This window comes from Rhynchophorus ferrugineus, unplaced genomic scaffold (genome assembly GCF_030347505.1).
Source record: "Rhynchophorus ferrugineus isolate W39M unplaced genomic scaffold, kcgeb_rfMv2 rfM8, whole genome shotgun sequence".
Lineage (NCBI taxonomy): Eukaryota > Metazoa > Arthropoda > Insecta > Coleoptera > Curculionidae > Rhynchophorus > Rhynchophorus ferrugineus.
The window spans coordinates 5,071,235-5,091,090 of NW_027472587.1; the positions used below are offsets into that span (position 1 = coordinate 5,071,235).

At 31.0% G+C, this 19,856-nt stretch overlaps 3 protein-coding genes across 14 annotated transcripts in view; 1 reads left to right on the plus strand and 2 right to left on the minus strand.

Moving 5' to 3' along the window:
- The window catches only part of Cbp53E (Calbindin 53E), a 404,419-nt gene that overhangs the window by 198,138 nt on the left and 186,425 nt on the right, over window positions 1–19,856 (minus strand). The gene's annotated exons all lie outside the window — the stretch shown is intronic.
- Window positions 608–1,276, plus strand: LOC143200559 (B2 protein). Its single transcript, XM_076411020.1, has 2 exons — window positions 608–764; window positions 869–1,276. Exons 1-2 carry the CDS (start codon window positions 711–713, stop codon window positions 1,223–1,225), a joined length of 411 nt encoding a protein of 136 aa, XP_076267135.1. The 5' UTR covers window positions 608–710; the 3' UTR covers window positions 1,226–1,276.
- LOC143200558 (B2 protein) lies at window positions 8,482–11,576 on the minus strand. Its single transcript, XM_076411019.1, has 2 exons — window positions 11,420–11,576; window positions 8,482–8,904 (listed from the first exon to the last, which is right to left on the minus strand). Exons 1-2 carry the CDS (start codon window positions 11,471–11,473, stop codon window positions 8,548–8,550), a joined length of 411 nt encoding a protein of 136 aa, XP_076267134.1. The 5' UTR covers window positions 11,474–11,576; the 3' UTR covers window positions 8,482–8,547.

Genomic DNA, 19,856 nt, shown 5'->3' on the forward strand with positions numbered 1-19,856 from the left:
AAATATATGTCATGCGATCACTGTTGCAAATATTTGCTTCGCCAGTATTGTAATAAATAAAACTAGTTTAACATTACATACAGTAATCACCAAATATTGCCTCTTTTAATTTTCGACCGTTTGTATTTATGCAACGTTCCAGTTGACACTTTCATTATTATGAAGATATTCCCAAATGGGTTTAGCTTTGGATAAGTTCAATAGACTTGTCCTAAAAATATAAATACTGTCAGGTAAATGGACTAAATTAGTGATTACTATTACGTCAATTGTATTAATATTTTTGTTTTAAATAGAATAATATATGTATTTAAATAGAATTATATATATATATATACATATATATATATATATATATATATATATATATATATATATATATATATTATTTGCTAGATATCCTTGTCACTGAGTGGATTTTAGTTACTAACCAAGTTCATGTATAGAAAGTATCGGTCCTGTGCAAAGTCCAACACAGAATCCCACGACCGATGAAGACCGTAATCTTACAGAGAAGCACTACAACAATAAAGGTCCAAGGTTCAATTTTTTGCAAAAAATTTAAATGTTTCAACAAAATATAGTAAATATTTCGTAGTGGGGAGTGCGAAAAATGTTTCTATATATACAGCGCGTTTTGGTAGTCTGGTCATCCACAACCGATTTGATTTTAATACTGATAGTTTAATACTAATCTTCTAAAAATCAAAATGAAATCGTTCTTGATTGCCGCCTCGATCTTCAGCATTGCTGCTTGCGTGTTGGTAAGTATTTTGATTTTATATTCGTTCTAAAACTTTGCGCTAAAACATTGAATTTTAAATGCTGCTAAACGGTCCTTATTTAACAAATTTCTTGGTTATTTTAGGCTGATCTAAGTGACGAACAAAAACAGAAAGTAGTTGCTTTTGGAAAAGAATGCATTGCCGAGACCGGAGTTGATAAGGCGCTTGTCGAAAAGGCCCGACAGGGAAGTTTCAGTGACGATCCCAAGCTGAAGGCATTCGCTTTCTGTCTCTCCAAGAAAATCGGGTTGCAAAATGCCAGCGGAGACGTGCAAGTTGATGTACTCAAGCAGAAACTTTCCAGTGTTGTCAGCAGTCCTGATGCTGCCAACAGCCTGATATCCGCATGTGTCCAAAGCAAGGGTTCCCCTGAAGAAACTGCCTTCCACACTTTTGTTTGTTATTATGAAAAGACCCCTACTCATGTGTCTATCTTCTAGTTCAATTCTGTAATAAATTATACAAAAAAATAAATTGTATATAACATATGATTCGATGCTTTTGTATTATTCTCAGACTACTACATAAACCTCTTTAATTCAATTGCTTTGTTATAAGTTTTCCATGGTGCTAAATACATAATTTTAATTTACATAATAATTAATAGTAGAAAACAAACGATAACATATCAAAAATTATACTACTTATGAACAAATTAATTACTACAACTAGATCTGGAATAATTTATTGCTATTAAATCATATTCTTATATAATTATTCATAGTAAATTGGTAAGAGTATGCAATCCATTGGAAAAACAAATTGATACAAATTAAAAATTTATACATAATTATAAACGTTTTAATATTTGATCAATATATTATTTTACTACCAGGTTATTCAATAAATTCATTGCGAATATTCTATTTTTATTACTAATATAACTAAATAGACGACTGATTTGTTAATTTTTTTATTTGCAAGTTTTTATCAATTAAAAATCACTCATTTAGTGATAATTTTTTTTTAATAGTAACGTTCAAGAGATATGGAAAATCATATCAATATGTAAGACATGCTGGAAGTCTTTTTTTTTCAAGAATAATTATTTATAACTAAAATACTTATTTAAAATATAAAGAAAGTCCGAAAATATCCAAAGACAAGTACTAGGTACATTGAGCAAATATTGGGTTGGAAAATGCTGTTTGTACAATAAACATCACAGTTACACACTCGAATGGGGTTTTATTAACAATATTTGCAGAAACGATGAAAAATCATTTGTATACAGTGTTATCATTACGAGTGAGGTTTTGTCTTCCATTACAACTCCGAATCAAAACAAACAGCTAGCAAATAAAGTGGGTACAATTCCGAAGCGATTCCAGAAGAGTGTTAGCTTCAGGTACTCTGTTTTTTTTTTGGTAACTTTGATGAATAATCTCATTTCGTTTCTATAAAACAGTACGGTATTGATATAAAGGGAGTGGGAACAGACATAAAGTGTATATATAAAACAAAATTAATAACATAAATAAAGGGGACTAAAAGTATTAATAGTCTATATACAGTTTAAAAACTGACAGTTGAAGGCAATAAACAGAACTATGACAAGAATCCAGATCGCACACATTAGTACACATACCGAAGTGGTAATGGTGAGCGACACTTATATCACCATAGTCTAGACTCTATGAAGATAATCGATTTTTTGTAGAAATATATATAAATACAAATATACATATATGTATATATATATATATATATATATATATATATATATATATATATATATATATATATATATATATATATATATATATATATATATATATATATATATATATATATATATATATATATATATATATAGAAGTCCAAATAGAAACCACTCCAGCCCTGGAAGGGCGTTCAGTAGTAGTTCAATATTCAGTATTCGAATGGGATTCAGATATTCTGCAAAATGCAGTGATTTCATTGAAAATGGTAACGCAACAAAAATTGTTGATGAAAATAGGTACATTCGGTCACACAGGTCAAAAAACATGGCTAGAAATCAGTGCCTAATCTATTACAAAAACAGAATACTAGTTACTACAACTATGACTTCTTTAATATCCTATTCCACTTTTTGTTTTACGTAGATATATTAGGCAACATTTTATATGTTGGTATAGTTGACATTAACATAAAAAATATTTAATTTAAAAACAGTTCCACCTCATAAATAATTCATTTAGTTTTGCTTTTACATAAAATATTTAAATTCATCTTTTATTGTATCCGTTCGCATATTAGGCGCTTTTTGCATTCGTTAATATATGGGTAAATAATATGGGAAATAGAATAGTATTGGTAATTAATAAGAGTATATGACACTATGGAATTAAATGAATTAATGTTTAAAATTACCGGTATATTTGTTATACTTTTCTCTCAAAGTTTTCATCATAAAATCGTGCGGGATTTGTTCTTATTTGATATAGCTGGTTATCCGATATTAACTGAACAACAGTGTTTCTAAAAAAGCGTAGAAATATCCTATGTTTAACTTGTCTCATTATTGTCTCATGTATTGTATTTATCAGCTAAGGTAAATTATTGATGTTGAGTTAGAGAGTTAAACGCTCAAGCAGTGGTCAGTGTTCTAAAATTAATCACTGAACACTGGGAGTAATATCACCTCTGTGTTCATCCAGTTAAACTGGCTGTATCGTCTGTCATCCGAAGATATCTCTTACGTAAAATGTCCGCACACACTTGCAAAACGGCTTGTACAGACCTACCACCTTCAGTGGATCACTTTTAGCTTTCGGTTTAGTGAGCGCTTAAGATTTCTTCCCGTGTGGTTTGAATGTAAGTTTAATATTGAGCTTCAGTAGTACCTTGAAAATACAGGTTTTAGTTCCTTGAAGGTATTCTTCAGTTTAATCGTCTTTTATTCTTCCTTTTATAATAGGTGAGAATTTGATTGTATTACCTAATTGGGAAACTTTTTATTTTATTGATATATTTTTGACGCTTTATCCATTACGAAAAACGACATGATTGATGTGACTAAATATAGTCACTATAATTGTATAGTTTAGGACGGTCACATATTGACTGATAACCATAGTTTACCATCGAACTAAAACACCTAAGTAAAAATCTAGGAATTACCCTTCCTCGCCATGGTGAATTTGATGTTGAGATATCAGGTCAGATAGGAATTGGTTGAGTTTGCCCATAAAATATTGAGATGGACGGATTAGTGGGATACTGACTAGTGGTTTATTCAATGAAGATATTGGCTATGACAAGAGATATGGAGGAAATGGCGAGGAAAGAGGTTGCTTGGTATTTTTTCTGATTTAAAAAACATCAATGATGTGCGTGATAGTTGTATGAACAGTGGATTAATACTGGCAACAAAATTCTATTCCATGAAGTCGAGGTCTCAACAACTCCTCTAGGTTATTTTGAATAAAAACATCGAGAATAAAGTCACATTTATAAACATCAAATAAACCTCAACAATGACATAGGGTATAAAACCAAGTCAGGCATTCAAAAAGATAAGACAACCACATGAATCCACGAGGTGTACTTGTTCAAATGGCCTTGAAGGCGGAAGTTGTAACGATTTATGTAATGCAACATATAATGGTTTTTGAGATTTCAACCCAAAAGACAAGTTCAAGTACATTGAAATCGCTGACGTGGCGTGGTCCTAGTAGAGTTATATGATGTCCACGTCTCTATCGTTAATTTTAGGCTAAAATAAATCAGTTATCGTGGTCTAGTGGCGCTAGCCTGTGATTGGATTAAAAGTTCGGACAACGATTTGATCGACTTAATATCTTTACGAAGCAGCGACTCTTTGCAGATGCATTGGCACCTGAACGTGAAAATCACTTGGGTTTGCATCGTTTCATATACGGAAACTATGCTTATTAAGAGCTATTCGTTAAAATATTTGCATGGCCCAACGAGAATATATTTTGATACAAAATTTTATAGTTTGGACGGGTTGTGCAATATACCAGGTCGATAATTAGTTTCTGGTTTTTGTTATTGACTTTATTAATCATCAAGTGTGTAATTTTATAACATTAACATCAAAACTATAAGTTATCAGCGTTATAGATTTATAATTTTTTGAAAATGTCGAATTTTGTATCTGATAACGTGCATTTGCTGCACCAATTGTTTTTCTTGTTTAAGCGAAAAAAAAATCGCTGAAAATCATTGTTCTCAGGTAGAGATACGACGTGGTGGTTTCGATAAAGCATATATGGCGAGTTTAATTTTCCAGACGACGAACCTGTCAGGCCGAAAACGTTCGATTATGCAGAATTGCAGGAGATAGTGAATAAAGGCTCAAAATACACACAAAAACAATTATTAAAATGGCTGAATATAAACCAAGTCCCCGTTTTTGAACGGCTAGAAGCGATGGAAAAGATCCAAAATATGAATAGATGGGTACCACATGAATTGAATCAAGCATAATTAGAAAATCGAAAAATCGTTTGTGAAATGCTGTTTCAAAGATATGATTGGAAGTCATTTCTGCATCGACTATTAACAGGTAATGAAAAATTAATATATCTCGCAAATCACATGAAACAAGGCCAAATCCAAGACCGCTCTGGTCCCAAGGCTCTGTATCTGGTAGGACCAAATTGATGTCGTATATTACTTATGAACTGTTAAAATATGAACAAACATTTAATACTGATGGCTACAGATAACAACTGATCAATTTGAACTGTACATTTATCTAAAAACATCCACAATACTATCCGAGATATGATAAGTTGAACCTATAGCATGACAACGCGCCATCTTACAGTGTTGAATCAGTGAAGGAGTCTCAAAATTACTAGGTCCGTTTATCGTAGCGGCGATACGTTCCAGACCTAGCTTTATCCGACTACCGCCTTTTCGAATCCATGGGTTGATAAATGGTTTAGCTCAAAGGAGGAAGTCTTCTTTTGGAGCGGCATCCATATTGCCTAACAGATGAATAATATAGAATAAAATGGCTAACACTTTCAAAAATTTTAATGATTATCCATTGTAAATAACGCACCGTTGTAAAAGCCATGGTGAGCAAACCGTAAATAATGGGAAAATGTTGTATATAGAATTACTAAAAGTATCCAAGTTATTGGCCTATAAATGAATTGTATTGCTTGCGTATGTAGTATAGTATATTAAATTATAGCGGGTACATTTGTAGCCAACTTCATGTTGGAGCCTCACTTCAGGTTCCACTTTTCAGTTTGTGTCATTTTAAAATTTGTACCCAGTAAATCGTATTTGCCTGATATTTAATTTTTTACATTATTTTGATAAAAAAGGCTAGATTTATCGAACGCTTTATAAAACTTATGATAATCATATTTCATCGATTTCAACATGTGAATACCGCTTTCGACGTTTTTAAAGAGGTGACTTTGAACCGAAGACAAAGAGCGTTCTGGACAGCCCAAAAAAATTGAAGACAATGATTTGAAGGTATTACGCGAGGATTATATGCGTCTAACACTTTCAAACATTTTAATGATTATCCACTGTAAATAACGTGCCATTGTAAAAGCCATGGTGTGTAAACCGTATATAATGGGAAGATGTTGTATCAAGAATTACTAAAAGAATCCAAGTTATTGGCCTATAAATTAATTGTTTTGTTTGCGTATACAGTGTAGTATATTAAATTATAGCGGGTACATTTGTAGCCAACTTCATGTTGGAGACTCACTTCACGATTCACTTTTCAGTTTGTGTCATTTTAAAATTTGTGCCCAGTAAATCGCATTTGCATTTAATTTTTTACATTATTTTGATAAAAAAGGCTAAATATTATCTAACGCTTTATAAAACTTATGATAAACATATCCCATCGATGTCAACATGTGAATACCACTTTCGACATTTTTAAAGAGGTGACTTTGAACCGAAGACAAAGAACGTTCTGGACAGCCCAAAAAAAATTGAAGACAATGATTTGAAGGCATTACGCGATGATTATATGCGAAAAATTCAAGAAGAATTCGCAGACTTGTTTTGAATTCCAGTCGCATGAAGCACTTGAATGATACGAAAGCTTTAATATTTTGTGCCGTGTGAGTTGAAGACAAGAGACGATAATTCAAATCCAAAAAATCCAAGCTCCAAGCTAATGATCTATAAGGTAAAATCCTAATAAAATAATGAATGGGGATCGCTATCGACTACAATTTGTACCTTGCCACTTCTGATTACTATTTGTTTTCTTATTCGTATATTTGTCTTCTTATGCAGGACCAAATAATAGGTCGATTCGTTGATAGCCTCAAGAGATACATCGTCTTTTCGAGATGGCAGTAGTTTAAAAAAGTAGCGGCTACGATGGACAGTACCTTGAATTATGGTAAATACATGGTACCGATATTTCAGAATAAAACTTTAAATTAATTTTTTTTTATTAATAAAACTATATATAGTCTATCCAGAAGCAGTGAACTTACGTCATCAAGATGTTTAGTGTATTGCCTGCCGCAATTGCCTGCTTATTATTACTCTGATTGAAAATAACGAAGCCAGACGGAACAGATTTTGTCTCTAATCAGTTATTTCGGACAAGAACAAGATAATGGAAGCCGTTTAATACGTTGTAAAATTACAACGTCTTTTATTGAAAGTATTTTATAGTGTGTTGCAGCTGCACTGAATATTAGTACGGGAACGGCTATTGGAATATCTCAAAAACGGTACTCATACGAAGCGGGTGATTAATCAGTATCAGCTTGATGATAGCTCTATCAGAGATCAAATCAGTATGACATGTATAAAAACAGTGAGTAGTTTTTTCAATATTAACATAATTCAATACAATTATTTAAAAAATTCTAGAATGTATACCTAGATAGATTAGAGAACTTCTTACACTGCTAGGTAATAAGGATCTAAATGGTGTAAAGATAACTCACGGAGAGGTCTAATGGTACTTCCAGACATTGTTTTTAAAATAATACAATTTTTAAATCGACTAATATTTCAATTTGTGTATTTAGATAAGAAATGGATTATTCAGAATGGGACATTGGTACTCATGGTCAGATCATAATAAAAAGTGTTAAGACAATAAAAGTTGATGGAAAAAGGTAAATGTCGAGATAACAATAGAATAGGTACTATTAGTCATAACATTAATTACATAAAAAGCTCATTATATATTGTTCTTAGTTTTTTTTAGAATTGTTCAGTTGGTATAGTTAATAACACCTTCGGTTTAGATGAACTTGATAAGAGACAATGAAAAAGAAATTAACAAAAGGTGAAATTGGGAACAAATGTTAGATAGATTAGAAATTAACAGCTTAGTTATCACTTAAATTTCTTTTTGAATGTGGTATTCTGATTCAATAATGACATTTTTCAAGACAGGGTTATGGGAGTGGAATAATTAATGGGAGTATACGATAATTGTACGAAGTTGTACAGTAGAGTGTGAACAACTTACTCTAACCTATAAACTATTGTGGCTGTATAATTAACTGTAGTTTAAATTATTCGGTAATATATGCGTTAGATGTACTATAATGTTGAACTAAATTATATTTGATAAAAAAATGCAATATTTTATTTACACTAGAATGTTGTTATGTCAAGGCCAAAATAAACAAAAACTAGAAGCTGATGTAGGTTCACTGCTACTTTGGATAGACTATAGACCCATAACTAAAATTACTGTACATTTTGTAATGAAATAAAATCACGAAAATATGTATTTATAAAACTACATTTTATTAAAAACGAAACAGTAACATGTATAAAGTTTTATATATATCTAGAAAATGGAAAGATGAACCGGAGTATTTTCGTAATAGCATTTGAACGTTTCGTAGGCCGTTTCTTCGGGCGTATCCTTTTTCTCTAGACATTTGGCGATAAGCTTATCGGCCGCATCGGCGTCGTTGATGGCGGCGGCCAATTTCTGTTTGATAACGTCAGCCTGAGCGTCTCCGTTGTCGTTCTGGAAACCGATCTTTTTCGAAATACAGAACGTGAAGGATTTCAGTTTGCTATCGTCGGTGAAGCTACCCTGTCGGGCCTTGTGGACTAGTTCTTTGTCTACGCCAGTTTGAGTAACGCACTCCTTTCCGTAAGCAATTATTTTCTGTTTCTGTTCATCGGTGAGGTCAGCCTGAAATAATGTTTAAATTTGTTATATTTTCGAGCAAACCATTCAATTATGTTCAGATTTCTAGGTGTAAGAAGGGCTTTTTAGCATTTGTTACTCAATTTCTTCTAAAAAATTAAATTTGTAATTGTTTTTTCAAACAACTGTTAAGGTATTTTATAGTTAGCATTTCAAATACTTATGGCTTCAAAATACATTTGAATATAAATACGTTACATACATACAGATCGACTGAGGTCATAAAAGACTATCTCGGATATCAGTCAATATATACTTGTCGCATAGGATAGAGCTTTCTTTACAATTTTAGCTTAGACCATATTCAGAACAACAATTTTAAGAATCAGATTAGATCGGCTGTAACATTGCAAGATGAGGTATTTTACTATTATTGCCTCACAATAAAAAACGAGCGTAGAAATAAGTTAGGTGGGGCGTCTGTTGCCAGAAAGCAGACCTAAAAACAGATGAGAGCAGAAATCAGAGAACAGATGAGAGGCAAAAATCTTATAATTCATGCCTAAAACGAAAATTATAAGAAACATAAAATAAAGCCTTGAAATAAGAGACCAATGCTAGTAAAGAAGATGACGCTTTATTGCTCTTGCGAAAAGAGGGAGTGGTCATTTACAGATATCAAAAATAGTCTACTTCCCAACGATAAAAATTTATATCTTTGAACGCTATCCAAACATTAAAATTTTCATAAAATATAAGGTTTGTGGTCAGGAAAACATGTAGCAAGATTGTTTCCTTTAACGGGGTTTGTCCATTCCCCAACAACAGACTCTTTGTCTGATAATACAATTAAAAATATAGTGTTCATCAACACAAATTCTTCCTAACACATTAATAGGGTGGGCTGGATTAATTCTATTTTATTTATATAACCTGACACCAGACTGTATGTTGTAATTTCCTATTGTAATAAAAATAGTTAACATACTGTATTTTGTTTTATATTTCAAAACACATCTCATTTTTAATTTTTAACAATCTTGATATTGATTTTATTAGCTAATGGTATTATTATATTTTACACACTGTTTATATGGTTGATAAAATTATGGAGAGTATAACAAAACACTTGCTTTTTATTGGTAATAGAGAAAACAAAAAATACATAACGAGGATTAATTGAGTTTATGAATATATATTAATTCCAGTAAGTATCTGGTAAAAAATTTATTGGAAAAATAAAACTAAAATTAAAATATGAATAATGATAGAGATTGTAAACTGTGACTAGTTTTCTAAAACTATTTACTAGCACATATTAAATTTATATAAATCTATATTAGTGTCATTGTTCATAGTGGTTATAAAAAGATTATATGTAAGCATATTCGTTTAATAAGGATATGTAGGAAATGAATACTAACTCTAATGTAGACAAAATAGTACATATTTGGAAAATGTAACATACATAGATGCTACTAAATGGAAAACATAAATTTATAAGAAAGGTATCCAGATATACAAGGTACATCTAGAGCATATAGGTGGTCAGTAAAAAACCCAATGTAAAAGAAATAAGTTAATAATATGCGAATACGTATACTTGAAAATATCGATACTATTAATTCCAGATCGAAATATAGCACATTTGACATAAATTTTTTATCGTTTCTTTTGTTTTCATTAATGTTTTCAGTACCACCTTTAAAGGCACTTAAAAATACTTTAGAAGAGGTACCTTTTTACATCTTAAAAGCCTTTACATTTTTTAAAAGTTATTTAGTAAAAAAAAGATAAATAAAAATATTAAGCAATATAATAGTTATCCATTAATACAAATATCGTTAGCTAAATTTACTGCTGAACAAAATACGGGCTTGGAAATAATAAAAACGTCATACATAATCAAACTAAATTGAAACGTAATCAATTTTATTTAAGTGTACCTGCGCTCGACTAGTATACCATGTGGTGTTAATTTTCCTGTAGGCTTTAAATATTAGACTATTTAATAAGATTATAAAATTATTGTTATTACAACACTGGATTGAATTTATTTCAATGAATTTCAAAAGCACAAAGCCTGTGAGATTGTGTTAAAAATTTGGTGCAAAAATCTAAAAAATTTGATGGATAATGGATAAGATTTTGAAAATTATCCAAATGTTTCAATTATTTCAATTTTAAAATATTTCACGGTTTTAACATTTACCTGAATACGAAAGATATAGAAATATATATGAGTAAAAACTACTAGGCATACCTTGCTTCATAATATAAATGCTGCTTGTGCAATATCAATACATACAACAGGAAAATTGCTTCGTAATATAATAGACTGAACTTGGAATGTGTTTAACATTGATATAAATAAATAAACACGACTGTCCATAACAATAAGTAACCGTAACAATAAATATCTTTTACCATTACATTTAAACACTAACTAGTAATACTAACTATTCTTCTACTTTGAAATAATGAGAAAATATACGCACAGTTTATGCAAAAAAAGACAATTACAACTACCTGTAAACATTTTAATTCAATATTTACTTACAGTAACACAAACAGCAATGCTGATCAAAGCAACGGTAGCAAGGAGGGCCTTCATATTAAACAATTAGCACTTGTTATGGCTCGACTGTCGACTGTACTAGCGCAATGTTCTAATTGATAATTTGCAAATAAATACCTCGTTTTTATATACCTTTTCAGTTTGCAGATCCACCACCACTATACCACTATACTAGTTGGATTCATCTTGAATCAGCATAAAAAATATGGGAGGCCTTGAACTCTGGAGTCCAGTATTTTTAGTACAGGAGGTAGTAATATTTGACAAAGTATTTAATTTTTTTGTAATTATTGAGTGCTAACGACGATCTTAGATCGTTCAGGTGCATTGATTTTATAATTGCCTTATACGTAAATCAAGAAAATCTCATTTGTTGTAAAATAAGGTGAATTTGTTTGTGGTAAAACTTGCCAAAAGAGAATATTATTTGAGCGTTTGAAATACAGGTCTAAATCATCAGTTTTAATGATATATCATAGAGACCTAATTAATAAAAATATAAAAAATAATTATTCATTGAAAGTATCTGTCTGATATCTGAGATATCTGATATTTAATTAAGATAGGTTTGGAAGTATTGTCTGTGCAATCGTTCCAAAAGTCGTAACATTTTACATTCAAATCAAAATAATTTTCAATTAAAATAAAACTTAAATTAAAACTGTTTGATATTGGATTGGCAATTTTTTCAGAACTCCTCAAAATATTTCTTGACATAGTTTAGTGGAGTTCTTGCAAAAGTAGCGGCGCCAAAAGTGGGTTGAAGATGCTCAAAGTCCTCTAGTCATACATTATTAGAACTTCCATGTTGCGAAAAACACTCCTAGTTCGTGTATTTCTATCTAGAAACATCGTAGTTCAGAGTGTAAAGGCAGACTGAACATGCTGTGGAATAACCTTGTCTATTCGAACTTGAACAGAAGCTTGCAATTAAGGTGTAAGACCAAAGACGGATTACAGTAGCTTAAATGGACACCACAACTTAAGAAATCATTCCATATAAGGTATAACTGGGATTTTTAGTAAAAAGAACGAAACAAAGAATGAAACTTGCGCAAGAAGCTACAACTATACATAAAAATAATTTTACTACCACAGAAATTTGCCCAGATGTAACAACTACGTACATCCCTTGGACCATTTCTTTAGGATGATTATGTTGTAGCGATCTTGAGCATGTCGAATTTTACATCGTGGAATAACGGTCTACAAAATACCCAGAAATATAATCCCAGATGTTGAACACGGGCGGGGTGCCAACTGGAACCCGACAACGAATAGCTGGCGGCAACCCCGAGACGTTTATCTGGGATATTATTGAAGGGTATTTCGGTCATTCAGTGCTCAACCCTCGTTTGGTTTAGACGTGCCACCATCGACTGCCCAAGCCTCGTCTTCAGGTAACTCCGCTGCCATCCGTTTTATTATTTGTATTTTCACAAAATTTTTTATATTGTCAATAAATAACGGTCACATCATGTAAAAACCACTGTTTCATTTCGTTTTACCTCCATTCACCGAGCCACATCATTTACCCTAAAATGTCATGCAACGCGATTAATTTGGCACAGGATATTTTAAGAAATTGATGTTTACAAAATGTAAATGAAATCTTAATTTACAAATTATTTTTATTGTTCATCACTATTGTTCTATCAGTATGTGTCTCCCAAATTAAAATTAAATTAGCCTACTTAATCTTTAGTTGCGAGTGACCCTTATGCACTGTACAAGTTCGAGTGGTTTGGTTCGCTTCTGACCACGCGTAGGATGGTCCACTAGCTGTATTGCTTCCATGTTGCTATGATTTAGTAACTCTATTTTAAGGCGAAATCTTGAATAATTTCTAAAATAAACTTGATTTCAATACGACTAATTAGTACAGTTCTTTGACTCTGAATGGGTCTGCTCTGCTAGCTGACTAAGGTGATATTTCCAATTTAACATACCATCGAGATGAATGCCAATGTGATAAGTGATGTGTTTGTAATAGAAGGATTTTATTTATATTGAAACAGGGTAGGTTCAATAGTGTTATCTATTGAGTCATGCCAAAAAACTACCCTTTAAATTAACATAGCTATCGAACCAAAACATAAATCCATTTCGTATACATCTGGGGATTGGTCAGCAGGAATAAGCTAATAATTATCTATATATTACGAGGCTCTAAAGACTCACTCCCAAATGTTATTTATAAATGTTGACGTATTCGAGCTTTTGAAAACATTAACCCAATAAGAAAATGTTCAAAGAATGTAACCATTTTGAGTAAGTTAAGTAGTAGTTGGATTTTTAAACCAATAATGAAGAATTTAATTAGTTTTCTATTCAAAGGGGAATAAGAATTTCTTATACATTACGATTGATTGATTTATTATACTTTAGTGATATCCTGTGCAAGATATTGTATTCTAAATCTTACTCTACAGTATGTAATTGTCCATTAATCAAATTGGCTGGTAGTAAACTCAGCCGATTGGCAATTATGGTGTATTGACACACTTTCGATATATTTAATATTAACACTTTGAATTATATTTGTTAGGGGTTTCAGAGGGATATTTCGCTGTATCATTTAATTAGAGATGTAGCATAGCACATAAAACTGTGTTCAGGAATCCTTAAGTAAATGCTGTATTGGATTTTCTAGAAATACTCCACATTTGGATCCCTTTGGACTGAACAATTGATTTTTACAATGCCAAAAAACACATTTTTCGTATCCTTAACATACTACTTAATTTCTATCACTTACTAGTTTTATATGCAAATTATATAAAAAATTAAGAATTTAAAAGAAAATAAGGGATCAAAATTGCCATATTGCTCCAACTGCCAGATTGTGAAATATTTTATTTCGTTTCCTCTTAGGTAGGGGCCATAACGAGTTTTTAATAATTGAGAGTTTTTATAATTCCAATTGAGACAACCGGAATGGTTACAATCGTAATAAACATTTCACCCTTTGGTTATACCCTGTTTTCTCAACTTAGCATATATTCTTTTTTTAATATTTCATATATAGGATGGGGAAATATAATTCCGGAATTTTTCGCGTTCAAAATAAAACCATACTTTCTTTATTACAGAATGTATGAGATTAAAGATAGCTTTATACTACAAAATATTTATACAAACCGCAACAAATAGCAGTCGGATAGGCATTCTCCAATTTATATAGCACGCGTCCACTATAAAACTCCAAAAAATTAAAAAAAAGAAATTTCCCAATTTTATGGTGTATCTGTGAGTTACGTCGTCTAGCATTGGCGTTATGGGAGATTATCCCTTTCTTATTAATTAATTTGGACCTTTTTTTCTTATCGCCTTCAATCAAATAATCAATTAAATCAGGTTGTTGATATTAAGAGTCGAATTAGTCGTATGGATGTTTACAATTCTTTGCCGATCCTACCAAACACTTAATATCATTTTAGTTGTCATTAATTAAGGTTCTGCAAACGTTTGTTAAGGTATGATTCACAAATTCTAACAAAGTGCATTATGATTATCATTGTTAATTCATGTTAAACCTAAGTGTCGAGCTTCTTTTGGCATCCGGTCTTACGTTAATGGTTCGAAACTCTATTCTGGTTGATGTCTAACTCCATAGCAATATCTACATCGATAATTTAAGAATTTCGTTGGAATATTTCTGTGCCTGGGAGAGTTTTAATTTTGAACTAAATGAAAATTTCCTGAACAAAAGCGAAAAGTCCAATGCTAACACTGGCAATCGTTTAAACACTCATTATCATCAACTTTCAAAGAGGGCAAACTTTTATCTCCTCCAAAGTAAAAAGGCAAGATGTGAAGGAAATTTCCTTTTGGTGTATCAATTTTTGGACCAGAATAACATTTAAATAGGTAGAGGTATGGCTTTCGCTGTGGAATAGCGTCATTTAATGACCATTATCAGAGATATGTATATTACAACTACCTACGTCACTGGATATATATCCACACATGAATCTGAGTTTGGCAGTACGCAAAGATAGGTATCATGAGGCCCGAGGGTATAAAAATCTGATACGACCACACCTATTTTTCTTCTGTTTTTTTTTTTCGCTTAATTATTTCCGGAATCAACTTGATGTTAACCTAATTATCCTGTCCATTTTCCCGTCGGTCATGTATAAATCTCAAAGAAACTGTTATATAAAAACAGTGGCGGCTTCTGATAAACATTTCAAGGTGTTTTTGCAAAAAAAACTTACCTATTTCTTATAAAATAAGTTCATACTACGATCTATTCTGTTCGCAAATTTAGTAATCACTTTGTCATTAAAATTATCTATTTTGGAGATAAACTGCTTTTCAATAGATATCACGGAAAGAGCTGTTAAACGATCTTCGACCACTGAATTTCTAAGAAACGTTTGGTTGTGCTTTAGTGTTCAGGAAAACCTTTCGGCCTCTGATATTGTCATGGGAGTTGTTACCACGATTTCTCATAATTGTCCAGTCTCCTTCAACGTGCCTCCTGGATTGTTTACTATTAAAACTTCTAGAAGAGGTGGTGCACCATTTAATGTTCTTCAATAATTTCTTGAAAAAATAACTGACAGTTCTATTCGTAATCGTGTTTTATCAAGTGTGGGATAAAGGGAACATACGGAAGTGAGTTTATCCTCCGGAAATTTACCTCCTGATACTCTTATAACATCATAAAGCAGGAATTCGGTTATTAAATTTACTGTCACCTGGACAGTTGCCTTTATTTTCAGGCGGCTCAGGAATTATTTATTATACCTGATGCTTCATTAATGACCACTAATATTATTGAACGCCTGCATGTTCGTCGCTCATCATCGCTGCTTCATGTCAGCTTTGTGTAATCAATTTGTTGGGTTAATTTGTTTTAACAATATAACGCTGCATCACGTTTTTAAGGAATTAAGTAGTTCCAAAAACACTCAGTTGGCTCTCCATCGCAAACAGAATATATTAAAAAATAACTAACAGTTGAGATTTTACAGCAACATCAGTTGTCCGCCATGATCGCCAAAAATGAAGAATTATTAGGATTCTGAGAAGTGTCGCTCTCATCATGTTCCGGAAGAGCCAATTCAAATGTTGCAAAATTTAATGCAATTTATAATTTTTGATAAAACATACTTATTCTTTGAAACATTTTCATTATGTCTCTGTATATTTATTCAAATCGCAGAATCTAATTGAGCCATAATATTGAGCCTAGTAATGCAAATTTCATATAATTATAGAGATGAATTTTAGAGTTTTCATGTATTTTTCTTTTCCAAGTTACGTGCTCTAGATCGACGACCCCTATTTCCATCCAAGCCTCGTCGCCACCAAAAAGTAATCAGGGAAACTAGTGAAAAAACTAAATAAATCCCACCATTTAAATGTCCACTTTTCTTCGTAAGAACACTTTAAATTAAGTTCTTCACATTATTTAAACTAAAGACCAGTTTCACAATCACAGTTATTAATATTGTTACTATTAACTGGTCGAAAGTCGAAGCAAATTCCGATACAGATAATCGATATCACATTCGGGCTATACTGCGCTATACTAAATGCAGCAAAATCTCCGCTTTTTGGTAAATAATAGAAAATATTGTAGTATTTTAATGAAATTTCATAATACTCTGCAGTACTGCAGCGCTTATTTGTAAGTTAGATTCATAAATATCTTACGTCGTTTGCAAGGTAGGTTTAATGTCCTTGACAGTTACAGAATTAAGATATAAAGTTTGAGATGTTAATATTAAAAGGTAAGGTAAGTTAGTGATAAGGAACGTGGTAAGAAAGAAGTAACATATATAGAAGTAATTAGAATAATATATATATTTGTTAAATTGTATTAGTATATTATTAAAATGTCTATTCGTACATATATGTATTTCTAAAGCCATCTGTCGAAAATATGACCTCACATTTTATCAATAGAAATTATAAGAACATATTAATAATAAAATTTTCTATAATTTTCTTGTTTATATATTTTCAAAATAAATATAGTATTTATAAACAAAACAAATAACAATTTATTCATATATTTTCCTATATAATAATGTTTTCTCCATTTTTATACAAATAATAAAAGGTTGTTTTTATCCAACCTTTGAAAATCATATTTTGAAAAATTTCCTCGGTCAAAATAAGTTAAGTTAATTAAAAATCAGTTCCCAGGATTCATTTTAAGCGCTGACAATTCTTGCGTAATTTTCTTCTGTTTTTGCTCTCGGCTTTGAAGGAAGGAAATTTATTTTTAATTAAGTCCTTTCTTCCGTCTTTCGATCAAACATTTTATTCAAATTTTCGTTTTCACTCATTAAATAATTTTGTCTTAATATTATATAGCGTATTTTCAATTTGTTTGTGATGTTAGAAGTTCCGTCGTAGATCGATGATTCAGCTTGTGTTAAGTAAGTGTTATTCATAAGTAAAATCAAGGAGAGCGTAAAACATCGCGAACTTTGTAGCTATTTGTTTATAAACCGGTTATTTTGAGAAATATTAATAAAGACAAATATTCTCCTGCTACATTTTTATTAATTTACCGCGGTGTGATTAGGGTTAGGCAATATTAGAGTTACCTATAATTAAAATAAGCCAGGGAAATACAAATACATATTTATTAAAAAGGTAATTTGTAATTCATATTTCAAATTAGGATATATTGCTTAACAAAAATATCCGGATTTGGCATATGCGCACTATCCTGCTTAGAAAGTCAAAAAGAACAAACTAAATTGCCCTCCATTTCTTATCAAGCATATTCTTTTCGAGTGAATAGGTACAGTCGATCAAGTCAAAAAAAAATCTGGAATATTTAGTTTTTGTGTTACATTAATAATTCTATTGCAATAATAATTGTTATTCTAAATGTTATTCTTCGTGGTTTAACATACATTGGTTTCAAAATATAGAAGAACAAGGGTAAATGCAGAATGTAAAGTTAAATTTTTAAAACTTATAAAGCAGTACAATATTATGATATCAATATATAACATATCATTTTTAGCAACATCGAATAGGTATCAACATACGCTAAAATTTAATAATAACAAGAACAAAGAAAATATTTGTTGTTGTGTTGGAAGTAGTCAAATTGTTAATGAGGTTTGTCCAACAAGATTAATTGCAAAAATTGTAGTAACTAGAAGTAATTAGAGATTTATTTTAAACATAATATATTTTAGTAATTATTTTAATTTTGTTTTATAAAATTGCTGGAGGAAAAATGTTTGGAGATTTTTAGGAGAATTTCACTGCTTTCATATACAGTGGTGGCTCTTTCGTTTAGTTTTAACAATAATGGCTGGAATTGATCTAAGGATTTTGGTCTTTTTTATTGTAATATTTATTTATATGCTCCTTGGAGTACATGTTAAATGTTCAAATATGTAAATTAATTTAATTATGGTGTCTTTATAAAAATAGAAAGGCATATAGACATTATTTTTATTATTTCATTTAATTCAATAATTTTTAAAATAAAATGAATAGTTTCAAAAAAATGTCAATGTTTATTTCTCTCTTTATATATAGTTTCAACATTAAATCAATTATTTATTAAATTTGTGTATATTTATTTATACAAAATAATTTATATACAAAAAAGAGTAAGTAAACAAAGCTATATATACGCAGACGCTAAACTTTAATTATTCTCTGTTTGAAAAATAAATGGAACCCAGTAAGCGCATTCCCCAAATCTCAAGATATCTGTTGTGTAATTTATCCTTTTCAAATTAGTAATGTCGACCACGGAGATAAATATCGATATTTAAATATATCGATATGTAAAAAAATATCGATATATCGGCGAACAAAAATATCGATACTTATTTTTAACAATATCGATATTTATTCACTCTAGCCCTACTTTTCCATACAAAAATTTTGATTGGCCAGGGGGAGGGAGGTTATAATTCCAAAACAGAAGATCGATAGAATATTTCGGAAACCCTAGCTTTTCGTATCCTAAGTTCAATACTTATTTACACTTATCGATACTTTTTTAAAACAAACACCGAAAAATATCGATATTTTTTCGCCATCTCCATCTCAAACAGACAGACTTCACAGACAGAACAGACAGCTTCAAAATATATTTGAACATAAATATATTTACAGATCTTACTAATCGTAAGCAATTTGGCGATTGCTAAATATGTCAGTCTTTCAGGTTGGCGACATTGCAACTCTAGTAAGACAAATTGTCTAGTATTTTGTCGATTGTCATTATAGTCCTTAAATGGTTATTTTCACGAAACTGTATTCTCTGTATAAATTTGTAAGTACAAATTAATCTGTAATCTCTGTAAGTACGAATCCCATGACGAATGATCATATTCATCCCACATGCACGTCTAGGATGCAGGACGATGTTTGCCATCGAGGGAATCAAGTGAATGCTGTGACGTATCCAGGACTATCATTT

Excerpts from the sequence above, each read along its gene's own strand:
- LOC143200558 (XM_076411019.1), bottom strand. The coding sequence starts at position 11,473 with ATGAAGGCCCTCCTTGCTACCGTTGCTTTGATCAGCATTGCTGTTTGT. Across the intron at positions 8,905-11,419 it reads GCATTGCTGTTTGTGTTACT|GCTGACCTCACCGATGAACA; the intron begins GTAAGTAAATAT and ends ACATTATTTCAG.
- LOC143200559 (XM_076411020.1), top strand. The coding sequence starts at position 711 with ATGAAATCGTTCTTGATTGCCGCCTCGATCTTCAGCATTGCTGCTTGC. Across the intron at positions 765-868 it reads GCATTGCTGCTTGCGTGTTG|GCTGATCTAAGTGACGAACA; the intron begins GTAAGTATTTTG and ends TGGTTATTTTAG.